The following is an 18,299-nucleotide window of genomic DNA, read 5'->3' on the forward strand; positions in this document are numbered from 1 at the left end:
CCAGTACCATTTTTCTTCCTAGAGTTAGGAGCCCTGCCTGCTTGAGTTCAGTTCGCCCTGACCTTCCCTTAGGGGGTGTCCAGCAGATACAACTAACATCCAGCTGAACAGTAGAAGCATAAAGGTAAATGATCAATGCAGAGGCAAAGTATTGTGTATTTACATAGTGTATGTATTTACATAGAGCAGACACTAGATGGCGTTGTAGCAACAGATTATAAGCACTTTTACATTACATTGCAGCTATTCTCACATTGTATTTTTTAAATCCAGTGTTTTATCAGTTTTTCTATTTGCATCTGTTGTTGTTTGTTTTGTGTTTATTTGTTATGGTTGTTGCTATTTTCTTTTGCACTATTTATCTGTAAATATTTGTTGGTGGAAGGTGGAAAACATTGAATTCTGAATTTGGAATTTTTTTTACAATCACTGTCTTAGGAATCTAATAGATGTAAAATCTCCAAATATTGTTTCCATAAAGTGAATAATGACCAATTAAAGGGGTTGTCCAGTGAAAATCTTTTTCTTTTAAATCATCTGGTGTCAGAAAGTTACATAGATTTGTATTTTACTTCTATTTAAAAATCTCCAGTCTTCCCGTACTTATTAGCTGCTGTATGTCCTGCAGGAAGTGGTGTATTCTTTCCAGTCTGACACAGTGCTCTCTGCTGCCACCTCTGTCCATAGGTCCCAGTGCCCTCCTGACCCTTATGGTCCTATTACACAGAGCGATTTTTAATGACTAACGATAAACGATCGGAAACGAGATTGTTTAGCGTTAACCTGAAATCGTTTACCATATTACACAGAACGATGGTCGTTAGCTACAATCGTTACTATGATCATTGGCTCCATCTGGTCCCCACAAAACAATGAACAATGTGCAATTACACTGAACGATTAGTGAAAAAACGCGGAACTTGAGCGAACGAATAACGATTATTTTAGGTTCAGATCTAAATCAACGATCAACGACATACCAACGATGCAATTACACAGAATGATTATTGTTTAAATTTGAATGATATAATGATTTTTCGCACTGTAATCGTCCCGTGTAATTGGGCCCTTAGACAGTACAGCAGGTCATTAGGATGAGATACGATGGTAAAACGTCACCTCACCTGCGCCATCTGACCTGCGGTTGGGAACTGACTGAAGCTGGAGAGGTTGATGAGCTGATGTTTGGTGCCGGACTTGGTCCTACAAAGAGATAAGATGTAATTGTCACCGTACATATAGGTCCTCTACAGTTCTTGGAGAAGTCTATGGACTGGCGCCATATGGAGACAAATATAGGTCCTCTATAGGTCTTGGAGAAGTCTATGGACTGGCGCCATATGGAGACAAATATAGGTCCTCTATAGGTCTTGGAGAAGTCTATGGACTGGCGCCATATGGAGACAAATATAGGTCCTCTATAGGTCTTGGAGAAGTCTATGGACTGGCGCCATATGGAGACAAATATAGGTCCTCTATAGGTCTTGGAGAAGTCTATGGACTGGCGCCATATGGAGACAAATATAGGTCCTCTATAGGTCTTGGAGAAGTCTATGGACTGGCGCCATATGGAGACAAATATAGGTCCTCTATAGGTCTTGGAGAAGTCTATGGACTGGCGCCATATGGAGATAAATATAGGTCCTCTATAGGTCTTGGAGAAGTCTATGGACTGGCGCCATATGGAGACAAATATAGGTCCTCTACAGTTCTTGGAGAAGTCTATGGACTGGCGCCATATGGAGACAAATATAGGTCCTCTATAGGTCTTGGAGAAGTCTATGGACTGGCGCCATATGGAGACAAATATAGGTCCTCTACAGTTCTTGGAGAAGTCTATGGACTGGCGCCATATGGAGACAAATATAGGTCCTCTATAGGTCTTGGAGAAGTCTATGGACTGGCGCCATATGGAGACAATGGTGAGTGCTTGCCTTTTTATTGGTATTATTATTGGGGTTTTTTTGCAAAAAAGTGGGTGTGTCTAAAAAGTATTTAACGACTGAAGCAATCCCAATTCTCCGTGAGGAGAGCGTCAATAAGACACATGGAGACTTAGGGGGCCATTCATGTTCCACTGAAGGATATGCAAAGTAGCTCTTACTGCCTTGAGAAGATGGCTCCAACTAGGAGGCTTAGAACATGACTGGGGATATATGCCAAAATATCTCCCAAAGGAAGTATTACCCATCTGCAGACAGCCGCTCTGGGGTATTACCCCTCATCAGTACAGAGCAGGTGTTGGATGGCTACTGACAGGCCGACTGTCGCGGGACCAACGGGGTTCTAGTGTCTAAAACTTATAATAAATATGAAAGTCGTGCAAAATATCCTCAGACCCTTTTACTTTTTCACATTTTGTTATTTTACAACCTTGTTTTAAAATAAACTAAGCCAAATTCTCCTCCACCATTTTGCACTCAATTATAATCATTAGTTCTGTAATGTCTCTGGCCGTCCTGTCCGCTCCTCTGTCGTGCTCCATGCTCATCCTGGGGCTCCTCATGTCTTCTACATCCTGAAGTGGGATAAAGGGTGAAGACCTACAGGGCACTTAGACTCCACTAGTTGGTGTGGCCCAAAGCCAACCTGGTTCAGCAGGTCCACACTTACCGCAGTGTGAACAAAGCCTCAATAAATCTTGGGTCTGGACAGTGTTGGACTGGCCAAACAGAGGACCAGAGGATCCTCCAGCCCCCAGCTTTAGAACCTGTACAAACACTGACTGACATGTTTTTTATCACTGGCTCTTCATTGGTGGGCCCCCAGGAACCCCAGTCTGACACTGGGTCTGGATCTCTTACCTCAGTATAAGTCGTAACCTCTCAATTTTCTGTTCCAGTTTTGCAGACAGGATAACGGCTCCGAGACGTGGATCTTGAGCACAGAAGTTATAGTGCTCCTAGTGATGGCATAAAACAAAAAATGTATCCATTATATTCTAAATTAATTTTAGTTATTGCAAAGAGCAAGAGATGAGGGAACTGGATCTTATGAACCAAGATTCCTTTTGAACTTTGCAAAAAACTTTTTGAAAAGTTCTCAGCAAGTCTGTAAAGATGGCGGTTGTACAATAAAATTCACCATCGGGTACATCTCTCTCTTTTATTTTTTTTACATGAGCATCCCTGTGACAGTGCTGATCAACTCATGTGAAGCAAAGAAAAAAAACAAACAAAAGCGATGTACCTGATGGTATATTTGCTTTAAGGTTCAGTGAACCTACCAGATAGAACTTATGAAAAGTTTTCTCATCTCTAAGAAGGGCCCATTAAATTAGCAGAAATATCTGATATTGATATGCCTAGTTGAAGACCTCAGGGGTGGAGCATGACATGAGGAGTTAAATATCACTAAAAGGAGAAGTTATGCTCCGCCCCTGCAGAGCCGGAGTTATATAGGAAGTGCATCATTCTTCCTGGAGCATTAGTATAAATATCAATTAAAGCAGCAATTATAACTTTTTACAATTATATACAGTCATTTCTGTGAAAAACTAAACTACAGCTACATTGATATCTTCTATATATAAAAAGTGGTATGTCCCCAGATCTCATATTGCATTGACAATGGGAAGAATTGCCTCCTGAAGTCTCAGAATATTGAGCAATAGCCCTTGTGGCTTTAATGGCCTTTGTGTACGGTAACAGATAAAAAAAAGAGTTAATGGGGTCTGCTAAAATATGACAACTATAAAAGATACCAATAAAAATTAAAATCCCAATTCATCAGGGGCCCCGCCAAGCACTTGGCCTCTTAGTGTTTTATTAGTAACACCACCACTTGCATCTAGAGAATCCAACTGAGCTGCAAATCCCAGGTTTAATGCCCATAAGAAGTCTGGCAAAGATGTTGCATCATTCTACGCTCACGGATCCATGATTGTTTCGATCAGTGGCAATCCCTCACCAGTAATATCCAAAAACACCATAAATTCCATAGTGACTCATCATTAGAGTATACTACCTTTCCCAAGAAGTGCTTTCTGTAGAACCGCGCTGTAGGGTCGGACTGGAGGATGCGCAGTCGGTCATACGGGGCTGGAAGATCGGACTCCGGGGAGGGCAGAGAATGGTTGGTTCCCTCTATCCAGTAACCACCTTGTTGGGGCACAACTAGGAGCGGCAATGGGTGACCTCTTCTCAACACCTATGGGATAAGACAGGCAAAGTTTAGTAAGAGAAAAAAACAAAACAACAGTAGATGGATAAAGACAAGCTGTCAAAATGAAGAAATTCAGAAGATGAAGAGTCAATAACTTTGGAGAACTTACTTCTTGAATTGCAGGATGTGTTTTCTCATCTCTCCTCTATGGAGATAGAAATATCATGTAAATTATAGGAGATTTTAAGGGCTCAAAGTCAAGAGTCAGTCAAGTTCTTAAAAAACAACAAAAAAACTTTTTGTTAGTTGGTGTAACCCCTGTGGAGCACTGACCCCAACCGAACAATAATGGTAACATTTATTCTTTCCAAACTTTCGACTTGGGGTCCTGTTAGACAAAGCGTTTTACTAATTTTATTTTAACAATTACAATCCCAATTAGGATAATTTATCGTTAACCTGAAATCACTCACCGTGTCACATAAAACGATAGTCGTTACTACGCTCATTTACTCCACCTGATCCCAGCAAGTGGAGGAACAATGTGGAAAAATTGTGTGTTTACACGGAGCGATAATTCGCCCAATCGAACGATTAACAATTTCAAAGTAACAATGTGTTTTTTAGAACGGTCAGCGTTTAGACGGAACGATATATCGTTTGGAAAAATCGTTATTGCAGTCGTTTTGAGATCGCTTAAGTCCGTCCCACACATAGGGTGACTCGGTGAAAGACTTTACACAAAGCGATCTGCTAATTTTTAGCAAACGACCAGCGACGATTTGAGAACATGTTGAAAGATCACAATGAACTATTTCTCGCTCGTCGATTGATCGTTCGCTATGTTTACACGAGCTGTTTATCGTTTAAAGGCGATCGTAATCGCGAAAATTCAAACGATAATCGTTCTGTGTAAACGCACCATTAGGCTATGTTCACACCTTGTAAGAGACCGGCCGTTCCGTTACAGCCGGTCTCAAGAGATCATCCCGGCCGGAGTTCTGATGCGGGCGCATCTCTGCCCGCCCGCATCAGAACTCCCTACTGCAGATAACCCTGTCAGTGTAGATAACCCTGTCGGTGCACACTATGGGGTGTGCGGCTCCGGCCGCACGCTCCATAGTGTGCACTGACAGGGTTATCTGTGGTCGCTATTCAATGTCAGCTTCTCGCAGCGCCGCTAGGGATCCCGACTGGAGCGTATACTATGTGTATATACTCTGGCCGGGATCCCTCAATGTAAGGTTCGTTTAAATCACGGCCGTTGTCCAAATTGGCAACAACGGCCGTGATTAATATGAACCTTACGTTGTGTGAACACCGAACGATTAGTGAACAAATGTGGAATTACGCTGAACGATTAGTGAACGGTTAACAATGATTTTGGTGTCAGCACCAAACGACGAGCGATTTCTCGTCGGTCGTTTGAACGTGGCCTGCATTGACAGAAAAGAGGAATATCGTTTAAATTTTAGCGATATAACTAGAGGTGAGCGAACCAAGTTTGGGTTCGAGTCCATCCGAACCCGAACGATCGGCATTTGATTAGCTGGGGCTGCTGAACTTGGATAAAGCTCTAAGGTTGTCTGGAAAACATGGATACAGCCAATGACTATATCCATGTTTTCCACATAGCCTTAGGGCTTTATCCAACTTCAGCAGCCACCGCTAATCAAATGCCGAACGTTCAGGTTCGGATGGACTCGAGCATGCTCCAGGTTCGCTCATCTCTAGATATAACGATAGTTCGTTAAACTTATAGACACTGACACAGGACTGAAGGTCAACACGCCCAATTGGAACCGCCGCCGCAGACTCCGCTCAAAATCCCGCCTGCCCCAGTGTCTTAATGTAATGTGTTGCACGCCTCTGCTCTCCGCTCAAAGAATTGACACGTCTAGTAATTTGGAATACACCGTAACATAGATCAAAGGAATTTACATAAATTCGGACAAAAAATCTAGTCTTGACCCTTACAATACAGCGCCCCTCTCTATGCCCCGTTCCTCCCATACTGAGGCTGAACATATGAAGAACATGGCCGCTGCCTCTTTATATAGTTAAATAGAACACAGATATTTGTAAACAAAACAAGAAAACAATAAAATGTCATCTAAGGCCCAGTGGTGGCCATGTGGATGGATGACTGACCTTTAGAGAGGAGGGAAGGACGCAGCGCTGATCCTCCAGGCGGCTGCACTATGGGGATTAGACAGAAGAGGTAAGTATTGTACATCAACAGGTGCAACACAAAAAGCGGCTTACAAGAAGTTTAATTTTAAAAAGTTGGTGACATTTTTTAAGGGATAATATTAATTGTTTAAAATCATTTTCCTCCACATATAAACAGAATGGGGGAGATTTATCAAACATGGTGTAAAGTGAGACTGGCTCAGTTGCCCCTAGCAACCAATCAGATTCCACCTTTCATTCCTCACAGACTCTTTGGAAAATGAAAGGTGGAATCTGATTGGTTGCTAGGGGCAACTGAGCCAGTCTCACTTTACACCATGTTTGATAAATCTCTCTCATTGTTTTGACTAGAAAACTCTAACATAGAAGTCAGTAGAATCCCTTCAGTCCATTGTTTCCTATATCTCTGAAAAGCGGAGGAGAATCTTAGATAGTCTATGTTCACACAACGTCAAAAATATTGAAAAGGCGGCCGATTTTCATATTTAAAAATACATCCGTATTTAACTGACTACAATGGCAATGCATTAAAGTCAATGAGAAGACGGACGTCCAATGCACACAGTGTATTGAATAACGGACATTTTAGTCGCGGACGTCAAAATAATGAACATGATCATTATTTTCGGAAGTCTTTTGCAAGCAGCGGACGTTTTTTATTAGTTGTTCTCACCCTTTTTTTTTATTATTTTTTTTTATTTTACTATTAAATTCAATGGACTTTTCAATTAAGCCGCATCCAAAGTCCAATTAGTAAACAAACTAGGATAATGTACAAACACCAGGGGAGGCCAGGCTGCTGAATGACGTCCATTATTTTAAACTCAAAATAACGTCATTTTAAATGGAGCTGAAAAAACGTTGTGTGAACATAGCCATAGCATGGATGCTCTATAATAAGCTGACAACCTGACAAAAAATTAGCCACCCCTAAAGAAATCATGAAAATCATCACTTAATGTTGTGTAACTCCGCCTCTGGCCATGATAACCCATCGCAGCACTATGCTTGTGTCCCAGGGTGACTCATTTTTGTCCGGTGAGCTTACTATATGGAAATGCAATCAAAAGTCACAAACAGGGTAAAAAAAAAAAAAAATGTCTCAGTATAGCTCTAATCAGTACAATAAAAAATAAGCATTTCCTTTAAATAAGCATTGTCACATTTTTTATTTTTATTTTTAAAAAAATCAACAGTTTTGCCATAAACACTCTTTTTTTCTTAAGTTTAACTCTTAAGTTTCTTTAAGTGTCTTCCTTTACTGCACATGTGTATAGCTGCAGCGCATCCACATTCAGTAGCAGAGAATGCTGGGGTGGTCGCATTGTACGGTCAGCTCTCCTGTCACAAAGTACCAAAGCCTCTGTAACCACACAGTGACATTATACTGACTGATTTGTTACATAACAAAGAGCATTGTCTCCTGGTAAGCTGCAGAGACAATAATAGCATGGAGAACGGTTTGGCCCTATGTATAATGTTGATTTAAACATAGAAAATGAGTATATTGCAAAACTGCTTGGGATCACAACCCCTGTTGGTTAAGATAAAAATAAATAGTGACAGGTACGCTTTAAGATTCGATGGGTGCCGCAATAATATTGTCTATCTCATCTATTATGCAGAATACGTCCTATATGATATTTGGATTTAGGTCACTCTCTCCTGAAGGACGGCGCTATCCATCCATAATTAATATACATTCTATAGATCCTGGTTATGGTCAATAATTGTCTTTCCTTTCATTAGTTAATGACATTTGGTTGCATTTCCTGTGGGGAGAATCTCGATGTCACACAGAGCGGAAAGCAATTAAAACAAAACACATAAACACACAGGTTACATAGATGGTTGTTATACCAAACCAATATACAAATCATACATTTAGTATGTAAGGTATGGACCATACCCGATCAATCAACTGGTGTCAGGAAGGTATACAGATTTGTATAGATTTCTATTTAAAAATCTACAGTCTTCCAGTACTTATCAGCTTCTGTATGTCCTGCAGGAAGTGGTGCATTCTTTCCAGTCTGACACAGTGCTCTCTGCTGCCACCTCTGTCCATGTCAGGAACTGTCCAGAGCAGGAGAGTTTTTCTATGGGGATTTGCTGCTGCTCTGTACAGTTCCTGACATGGACAGAGGTGGCAGCAGAGAGAACTGTGTCAGACTGGAAAGAATACAACACTTCCTGCAGGACATACAGCAGCTGATAAGTACTGGAAGGCTGGATATTTTTGAATTGAAGTAATTTACAAATCTGTATAACTTTCTGACACCAGTTAATTTAAAAACATTTTCATCTCCAGTGTACCCCTTATAGTGAGAAAATATGAAATCTGTACAGTATAGGGAAAAGATATGTATGTGGATCATGCGGATATACACATATATGCCTTTTCCATATACTGTTGTAGTTTGGGAATCACACATGGTAGCTGTTGTGCCCAAACCAGAAGTGGAATCAATAAGAAAATACAAGTCCTCTCTATATATTTTCCATCCTGTTTTAAAAACTGCAGTGCCAATTTTCCAAAAATCACGTGTGAAACCACCCTAACACAGAAACGACCCTTTAAAGTAGCACTCTGGTCTTAGCTGATGGGACAGGCAGAGGATTTAAATCATGTTGATTTGTCTTTTCTCTGAAATTATTTTCTAATGCTGCCTACATTTAACATGAAGTCTTGTGCTGAACAATGCCACAGGCAGAGGGGCGGATACAGCAGTCTGCTGTGTAGAGCAATGTTCTGCAGCAGCTCTGAGCAGACAACTGGCAGGTGTGCTGTGGGAGGGGAGTAGGCAGGGTGGGAGGGCTGTAATGGAGAGGGAAAGCTATGCATTGTGGGAATTGTAGTACCAGGAAGCACAGTGATTATCTTACACAGAAAGAGACCCAAAAACACACAAGACAAATAACATTTTTGGTAGTTTCAGAACTGGGGCAGACAGAAAAGCAATGCTATATGTTTCTGCAGTATTATTTGTTTTGTTGCCATTAGAATACCCCCTTTAAAAGTTTTTTTTTCCTATAGGAAGTGATGGAATATTGCTATGTTATGTTATAATGTCCTTATCATTCCAGCTTCTATGACCCCCTAATTCTCAGGATCAAGGGGCTTTAGTGCTGCTTGTGTCCTGGGAAAACATCACAGCCCCATTCACTTTAATGTAGATTTGTTGCAGTTCCCCACAGGGCGACCTTTATCCTTCCAATGGAAGTCGGTCATCACCGACTATAATACCATGACTATATCCCAGCCTGTAACCAATGTGAATGATGTACGGGTAAGGAAATACATGCTCGGCTTTATACCGATTGGCTTTGACATATGGACACACATAAACTAGAAGATAGAACCAGGTGTATTATTCACTTCTATGTTCCTTACCTGCATTTTCTCAATCATTTCAAACAAGTCAGAAGGCTACAAAGAGTGAGAGAGAGAGAGGGTAATAGTTAACGTCTGCATCCAATTATATATATATATATATTGCCTTATGTATGCAGTTGGCTTTGATTTGAATCAGTATCCCTTTAGTGCCCCATTGTGCTGCCCATGCTTCTGCATGTCACTCTGAGCTGGTGGGTGGGCCCTTAGATTAATTAGTTGATTCTGCAGCAGTGTACAGGGGGCGTGTACAACTGCCGGCCAATCAGCATTCATCTTCCCTGGTCAGTCTGTACAGAGCAGAGGAGCAACTGACTTCACTTCCTGCATTCTGTCTCTTTTTGCTGTTACCAAAGACTAAATGGCCTTAGTGACGAAGCCTCAACTGCATTTTCCAGTAAGTGAGACACCTAGTGGCCAATTTTATAGCATTGTATTATAGCAAGTAAATTGCAACAATGTGGTATTCTGTATAACCTTCCCTGCTGATTTACCATTATTTATCGGTAATGCCAGCGCCCATTTAATACACTACTTTGTAATATAATTTTAAAACTACCTATACCTATGAAATACAGTAACACCTTCTTTCTTAAACACAATTGGTTCTGGAAGACTGTTTGAGAACTGAGCTGTATGTCCCCATAGGGTGCAGAGGTATTACTGTAAATGTATACTTTTTGTCTATGTAACCACTTCCGTTGGAGGACAGCAGTAAGGGGCAACATGGGTTGTCCTGCTGCCACCATCGCTTGTGCCAGGAAGCTGTAGGCACCAGCTACCAATAGAGGTCAGAGCCCCACCGACCATCTGCCATTCATAATACTAGTCTTGTTTTATGTCTTCTGACCTGGATGCAGGTGCTGCCCCTGTGTTCGCTATAGTTACACCCGTGTATAGTATAATAATCTCCGTGTATAGTATAATAATGTCCTTGTATCTCCATGTATAACCAGTGTATTTGTGTATTATTTTGTTCTATAAAGTGACATGACACATATATATGATGATATACAGCACCTATGGCAGCTGTGTGTTTTTTGTTTTTCTTTTTTCACCCTTATTATAGTATTTAGGCCCCACATTAACTGTATACCCGACAGTTATCTCTCCAGCTTCCTCATACACATGAATGGCTGTATACCCAACAGTTTTCTCTCCAGCTTCCTCATACACATGAATGGCTGTATACCCGACAGTTTTCTCTCCAGCTTCCTCATACACATGAATGGTCCAATACCTGACTGTTATCTCTCTGATTCTCCCATACACATGAACGGCCGTATACCCAACAGTTATCTCTCTGATTCTCCCATACACATGAATGGCTGTATACCCGACAGTTATCTCTTCAGCTTCCTCATACACATGAATGGTCCTATACCCGACAGTTCTCTCCAGCTTCCTCATACACATGAATGGCTGTATACCTGACTGTTATCTCTCTGATTATCCCATACACATGAATGGCTGTATACCCGACAGTTATCTCCCCAGCTTCATCACACGCATGAATGGCTGTATACCCGACAGTTATCTCTTCAGCTTCCTCACACGCATGAATGGCCATATACCCGACAGTTATCTCTTCAGCTTCCTCACACACATGAATGGCTGTATACCTTACTGTTATCTCTCTTATTCTCCCATACACATGAATGGCTGTATACCCGACAGTTATCGCTGTAGCTTCTTCATACACATGAATGGCCGTATACCCAACAGTTATCTCTCCAGCTTCCTCATACACATGAATGGTCCTATACCTGACTGTTATCTCTCCCATACAACTGAACTTTCAGCACAGCTGAAGAGGTAACAACATCAGCTTATCCCTCAGAGAACAAAAGGGTTAGGCGGCAAAACACCAGCACACCCGACCTCTCTCTCCTCTAAAGTCATGATTTGGGGGAGAGTCAGAAGGTTAGGACAACTTCATAGACACCTTTACCCATTGCTAGAGGAGGAGCCCTCCATTCTCTATCTCCCAGTATCGCTACCACAACCATCTACACAATCAATACAAACGATGAATTTTTTGTACAAAAAGTTACAAAAGACCTTCAGACCTTGTTGCGGGAGCTCGGGGGATGGGACATCTCTTCTACTTGTCTGTTGGACATATCTGGAGCGCACACATCAGGCTCTTCTGACTTTCTGAACAAAATAATAATAATAATAATAAGGTTATGCTCACACACTGTCAAAATGACGTCCGTTTTTATTGGACAGGCATCATTTAACGTCCGTTTTATTTTATGGCCGTTAGTTGCCATTAAATGACTGTTCAATAAAAAGGGCCTTTTTTAACGGTGTGTGAATAGAGTCTAATAGTCATTGTTTAACAAAATACAAAAAGTCAAAAATCTAGAATAAAGAAGAACACTACAGAAATCCAGAAATGGAACTTTGGAAAGTTCGGCTGAGACCTGCTGGAGATCTACAGGCACAGACGGAGCAGACATAGAGGACGGTCAAAGTCAGTGCAAGAATGGACTAAAACATAGGTCACTCCAAGTGCCACATAAAACCAACAACACGATATTGCACCAAAAAAGAGAATGTGACAGCTGGGATACTTTATAGAAGAGACAGCCGGGAGCTACTCACCCTCCATAGGCACCAAATGTGAAGCTTCTTTTGCGAGAGAACATCCGCACTCTCTCCAGAATGACTCTCTAAGCTGTGAAATGATCCTGTTTGCCCAGGAGCCAAGGAAGAGACGGCTAAAGTCGGAGAGACCACCTGCCTGGCGCTGACTGCCAGACACTCAGCCTGTATAATGAATGTCAAAGTCAGCACTTGAAAGCAGAGGAAAATGTCAATGAGACAATCAGTCAATGTGCCCCATGGAGAGTGCAGGACCCCCGGCCAGAGACAGACAAGATCCTCTCTTCTGGGCCTTCTCCTCTCTGCTCCCACTGCCACTTTCTTCATCCCTCCCGGCCTCATTGTCTCTTTTCTGTCTTCTAAACTGTCAAACGTTCTGGGGCTTCCTGCTGATCCCGTCTCCTGTGGGGACCGTGACATTAACTACAGGAGCTGCTCGCATTTCCCATCATAGACTTAGGAAGAGATTTGCTTATTAATAAACATGTCGATACGCAAGAGCGAATGCAAAAGTGCGGATAAATATACGGATCGATTAGTCTGCAAATATTATAGATAAATATACGGATCGATCAGGCTGCAAATATTATAGATAAATATACGGATCGATCAGGCTGCAAATATTATAGATAAATATACGGATCGATCAGGCTGCTAAATATACGGATCGATCAGGCTGCAAATATTAAAGATAAATATACGGATTAAAGTTACCAAGCAAAGTGTAAAAAAATTGACATGCTTGATTAAACGTATATCATGATCTTAAAGGGACTGTCCACTTTGGTGGATGCCCTGATAGTAGCTGATCACCACTACTGGGACCCCTAATTATTTAATTTCCCTGCAGCTCCCCCATAGGAGAGATAAAGTATTACACTGTGCCCACTGTGCCCACCTCCAGAGTAATATAAGACCTTTGTTACCATAATAGCTGAGGTTCCTGAATTGGGGCCCCATTTTTTTTCTCAGAATTCTGAAGGTTTTCCAAATCACAACTGTTTAGAAACTACATCGAAATGTACGGGTACAAATCTTTGAACCTCAGTGATTGGCCCACTATCCCACTTTGATCGACAACTGCATCATGGATAGGTGTGCTATATAGGTGGGTGATAATTCTGCTTAAAATTTTTGACAAAACTGCTGCCCATGGTGAGACTAAAAATTCCTTCCATACTTGTTATTATCTATTCAGTCTCCTTCCCCCAGTTCTCAGCTGCTGCTTTCTGCTGATGACACAAAACACTGTGTGTGAGCTTTCCTCTTTGTCTTCTCCTCCTATGTTTGAGTGAAATAACTAAAATAAAATGGAATATAAACTTAGTATGTACTCTAAAATGATGCTGGTAAAACGGCATTTTGTCCCTGCAAAAGATAAACCCTGATGAAGCACCTTGGACATGAAAAAAAATTAAAAACCTCATGGCATCAAAAGAAGTATTTTTTTTTTACTGTGCAAAGTAGTAAAACATATTAGAATTTGTAATTTTGGTATCAGTGTAATTGTAATGACCCAAAAAACAAATGTAACATTATTTATATCACAGAATGCACAGAACAAAATTTAAACAGTATTTTTTCCCATTCCTTCCAGAAAGAGTTAAAGTGGTTCTCCCGTATTGTAAAATTATCCCCTATCCACTGGATCTCAAGAACCGAAGTGTCCTGATAGAATGGAGCAGCGAGCAGCTCCATCTATTCTCCAGTGCTGTCTCTGGGATCTCAGCGGGACTATCTTCAGCATCAATGGTCGCTCCTCCTTTCATCAAATAATTGGCTTGGAAGTTCCTGAAAGTCCCAGCACCAGCAGATAAATCAATCACAGGACTGTATGTAATAATCTCTGTTGAGAATGGGCCTGCAGATGGGTAGAGGTGACACTAGATGGCGCTAAACCATTATAAAAGTCATACATGAAGCTTATATTTATAAAGTAGTATACAGAACAGAGGTGACTGTTGCTGTTGATCGCCCATACAGTCATACGGAACATTAAAGCAGGTATTACATCCTATTATCCTATTATAAGGATCCTACTACAGAAATTAACATCCTAAAATAATTGACTGGATACAGTACTGGCATCTACTGCTGCTATCAGCTATGACCCCGTACCAAAACTTTCTCCTTTCTTCCATTAAACATGCTAATGTATCCCCTACCCCCCTCATCACCCCCAAAACATGAAAAAAGTTATATATAGGAATGAGTGAAGCAAATACAGCAAAGCTGGAATTTTAACAAAGTTTACAAAAATCTGCTTTATTAACTAAGCAAATTTTTGCAAGCTTCATTTTAAAATTTGGTAAAGTTGGCAGCCATCCATCTGAAAAAACAACAAAATAAAAAATGGTCATCAAAAAGAGAAAATGCCAGGGCACTCACCAATGAACGTGCTGTATTCTTTATTTATGCAAGATGTATCTTCATTACAGATTAAAAGCAGGCGGCAGGGTGGACGCTAGACACCCTCCACAGGACAGCTGTTTCACGTCTCCACGCTTCGTCAGTCTACGCCCCTTCCTGTTCGTCAAAGGTATTTACCTATGACGAACAGGAAGGGGCGTAGACTGACGAAGCATGGAGACGTGAAACAGCTGTCCTGTGGAGGGTGTCTAGCGTCCACCCTGCCGCCTGCTTTTAATCTGTAATGAAGATACATCTTGCATAAATAAAGAATACAGCACGTTCATTGGTGAGTGCCCTGGCATTTTCTCTTTTTGATGACTGTTCACACGTAGCTTTGCAATCTGCACAGTGAGCACCACTATAGCTGTATTGACATTATCAACACTACTCCTATCTTCGTACATATGAACCTAGCTGCATGGAGGTGGTAGTGTCGGTAGCTGCTCCTAACAAAGACAAAACAAAAAATGGTGTACTCACCTGTCCAAGCTTACCTCCTCTGCGTCTCTGGTGTTTCCAACCACCTCCACCCTGCTCATCCAATCACTGGCTGCAGTGCTGTCCCTTAGTCAGTGATTGGCTAAGAGGGATTTTGGCTGTGGGGAAACCCAGAGACTGAGGACACTGAGGAAGAGCGGACAGGTGAGTAGAGATAAGCGAACAGCTGAACTGCACCAAAATAGCTGAATGTCTGCAATCTTTTATCTGTTTTAGTGCAGTTTAAGGTTTGGAATAATAAAAATAATAATAATAAATATATATACACAGTCACTCAGTAAACTAAAGTAATGACATTTGTACGGCAGTAAATAGCATAAAAAAACCTGTAATAAACAAAGTTTATACTGAAAATTTATTAAAAAAATAATGCAATTAAAAAATACAAATGATCAGGGAACCGTTCATTTAATTTAAAGGTAACCAATCACTGCCAGAATGCCCAGGAAGCTATATGTATGGTGTAATAAAGCCCCTGCAAACCTGTCCAAGTTGCCTCAAATTTAATGCAAACCACAGACAGGGGCCCTGTTAGAAATGTGGCCCTGACCCTAATGTGTTTTGCCAGATCTTTGGCTGTCCTTTTGTTTTCATAGGTCGAAGATAGTCACATACAGCCTGTCCGGTGATGGAAAGAAAAACACTTTCATAAACGCAAATAAATATAAATCCCTCAATCCATCTGGCATTTAGTATGCTGATCACCTGATGATGCCCCAGATACAGTGAAACATGTTGGGCAGACACTAAGTGATTTTGAGTTCAGGGCCTCATCGGAATATTGGGTTGGGATTATGAGAATATGTAGCCGGCAGAGTATGCCCATTGGCCACTAAATAACTCAATAGAAACAATAGAAATGCAACAGACCAATAAGACGAGTGAAGTGATGAGGCCAAGATGCATTAATAAGTGAATTGCATGTGGTCGTGTCTGTTATCCCCTACCTGCTGTGGTTCGCACTGCCCTTTAGTCATCTGTTCATTCTATTTCTGGGCAGGCATCTCGGGGGATTGGACTCCCTCTAGTGGCAGGAATATGTCTGTTCACCTGTATTTATAGACTCAGCACACAAGTTCTAGTGAATTCTAGGCTGATCACTTGAAGATATTTGTATCCATCACCTGCAGACCTCTGTGCTCAGTTGTTGGTGTGCTTCAGTCAGCAAACCACATCTGTGCTCCCTGGCTATTTGCCACTTCCTCGCTTCCTGGTGACCTTCTAGATATTTGGATCTTGGTTCTCTGCTCAGCTCCAATCTGAACAACATCTTTGTATTTTGAAGTTCGAGCCTGAGTCGGAGCTCCAGTAAACCTTCATTTCCTTCTGTCGGTGGTCACCGGGACCTTCTTTGAGAATAGTGACCTAGGAGTTTCCAGCAGTGAAGCCCATTCTGCCTTGCGGTTAAAAATGGAGGCTCTTTAGACTCCGCTCCTTGCAGAAGGTACGTCACTACTCCTTGTGGTCTAGGGGATCCACCTCCTCGTGCCTGGTCCGTCTGTTACACCAATGCATGGATGAAAAAGAAGAGGGATGAATAAAAGAGGCAACGAACATAAGAACCAATGATCAAGATGATCAATGAGGCAAGAAAGTGAATGATTAAAGGAGGTGACAACGGATAACTGAGATGACGAATGTACAAGGCAACGAATAGACAAGAGACATGTACAGAGCAATGTATAGACAACGGATGTAATGAGATGATAGATGAACGAGACAATGATGGAAGAAAGAGGTGACAAGATAATAATGAAGACCATGGATGGGTGATAAATGAATGAGATGACAGACGGAATGATAGATGAATGAGGCAATGACAATGAACAATGACAAAAATGACGACTGAGATAATGTCTAAGATGATGACAAAAGAGACATAGAAGAACAAAAAATGAATGAGACGATGAATGTGATGACACATGGGTAAAACAAAGGAAGAGACAGTGATGAATGAGACAAAGACACGGTAATTTACACAAGAGACAACGATGAACAAATGGCGCAATGGTTGAAACAATGAAGACAAGACTAGATGAATGACAATGAGTGGATGAATGAAGAGGAGAATGGACAGATGAATAAGGGAATGAGAAGGCAATGGTCCATGATGGACAACCGAGCCAATGATGACTGCGACGAAAAAGGAATGAGACAGTGAAAAAGGATGAAAGAATGAGGTGACAAGTCACATGATAACAGATGACTGGAATGAACAAGAATGTTTACAGATGAAGGAGAAAACACGTATAAAAGATGGCAGATGAATGGGATGGCAACATCAAAGAACAAGAGAACAGATACATGAAGGGGAAGATGGATAAATGAATGGAGTGGTGAAAAACTGGCAAGATGGATGACTTAAGGAGAATTGAGGTGACAAAAGACCAAGATGACTGATGAGATGAAAGAACAAAGTGAAAACTGAGACAACTGGGATGATGGTGACCCCTTCAATGCTGCTGCACTTAGCTGTCAATGACAAGATCTGCTCGTCTGTCACTGCCTCAGGCAGACTCTATGTGAAGATTGCAGATTACACTCATCAGTGCTATGCTATGGCACTGCATTAATTAGTTTGTGCACTCCAATGATTGCATATAATTGTCCCCAAGTGGGGGCTTAAAAAGCATAAAAAAAAAAGGCTTTAAAATGTTGTTTTCCCTATCCTCTGCTGATCGCTGACACTTTTACATAGGCCGTTCATCAGACAAATGAGCATTTCTAGCTAAAGGGCCCTAAGGATTTCACTGTGCTTGGAAAAGACTGCGAGGGGCTGATGAAACCTGCTGTACAGAAAAAAACAATAACCCTCTTCTACCATTTGTGTACTTTTCACACTGGATGATTGTAGTAAGGTTTGTTAACCTATTATCCTGTCATAGTGCTTGCCCTTTGCGTGTCTGTTTTGTACCATTCATATATGTTGTAAACTATGGGGGAGATTTATCAAACATGGTGGGAAGTGAAACTGGCTCAGTTGCCCCTAGCAACCAATCAGATTCCACCTTTCATTTTCCAAAGAGTCTGTGAGGAATGAAAGGTGGAATCTGATTGGTTGCTAGGGGAGACTGAGCCAGTTTCACTT

General features: G+C 41.3%; 1 protein-coding gene across 7 annotated transcripts in view; it reads right to left on the minus strand.

Moving 5' to 3' along the window:
- The window catches only part of LOC138798395 (rap1 GTPase-activating protein 1-like), a 44,555-nt gene extending 28,339 nt beyond the window's left edge, over positions 1 to 16,216 (minus strand). For 4 of the 7 annotated variants that reach the window (XM_069978836.1, XM_069978830.1, XM_069978831.1 and 1 more), the window contains exons 1-8: positions 16,159 to 16,216; positions 11,761 to 11,848; positions 9,692 to 9,727; positions 6,256 to 6,303; positions 4,274 to 4,309; positions 3,967 to 4,149; positions 2,805 to 2,902; positions 1,125 to 1,203 (exon numbers count right to left, since the gene is read on the minus strand). In XM_069978836.1, coding sequence (XP_069834937.1) covers positions 1,125 to 1,203; positions 2,805 to 2,902; positions 3,967 to 4,149; positions 4,274 to 4,309; positions 6,256 to 6,303; positions 9,692 to 9,727; positions 11,761 to 11,814 — 534 coding nt within the window. In that variant the 5' untranslated portion in view covers positions 11,815 to 11,848; positions 16,159 to 16,216. Of the gene's footprint in view, positions 1 to 1,124; positions 1,204 to 2,804; positions 2,903 to 3,966; positions 4,150 to 4,273; positions 4,310 to 6,255; positions 6,304 to 9,691; positions 9,728 to 10,787; positions 10,841 to 10,883; positions 10,967 to 11,760; positions 11,849 to 16,158 lie in introns of those variants that run through there. The other 3 variants (XM_069978834.1, XM_069978833.1, XM_069978832.1) reach the window with 3 other exon arrangements.
- Positions 16,217 to 18,299: the final 2,083 nt, after the last annotated feature.

The sequence above is a fragment of the Dendropsophus ebraccatus genome, chromosome 8 (genome assembly GCF_027789765.1).
Source record: "Dendropsophus ebraccatus isolate aDenEbr1 chromosome 8, aDenEbr1.pat, whole genome shotgun sequence".
Taxonomy (NCBI): domain Eukaryota; kingdom Metazoa; phylum Chordata; class Amphibia; order Anura; family Hylidae; genus Dendropsophus; species Dendropsophus ebraccatus.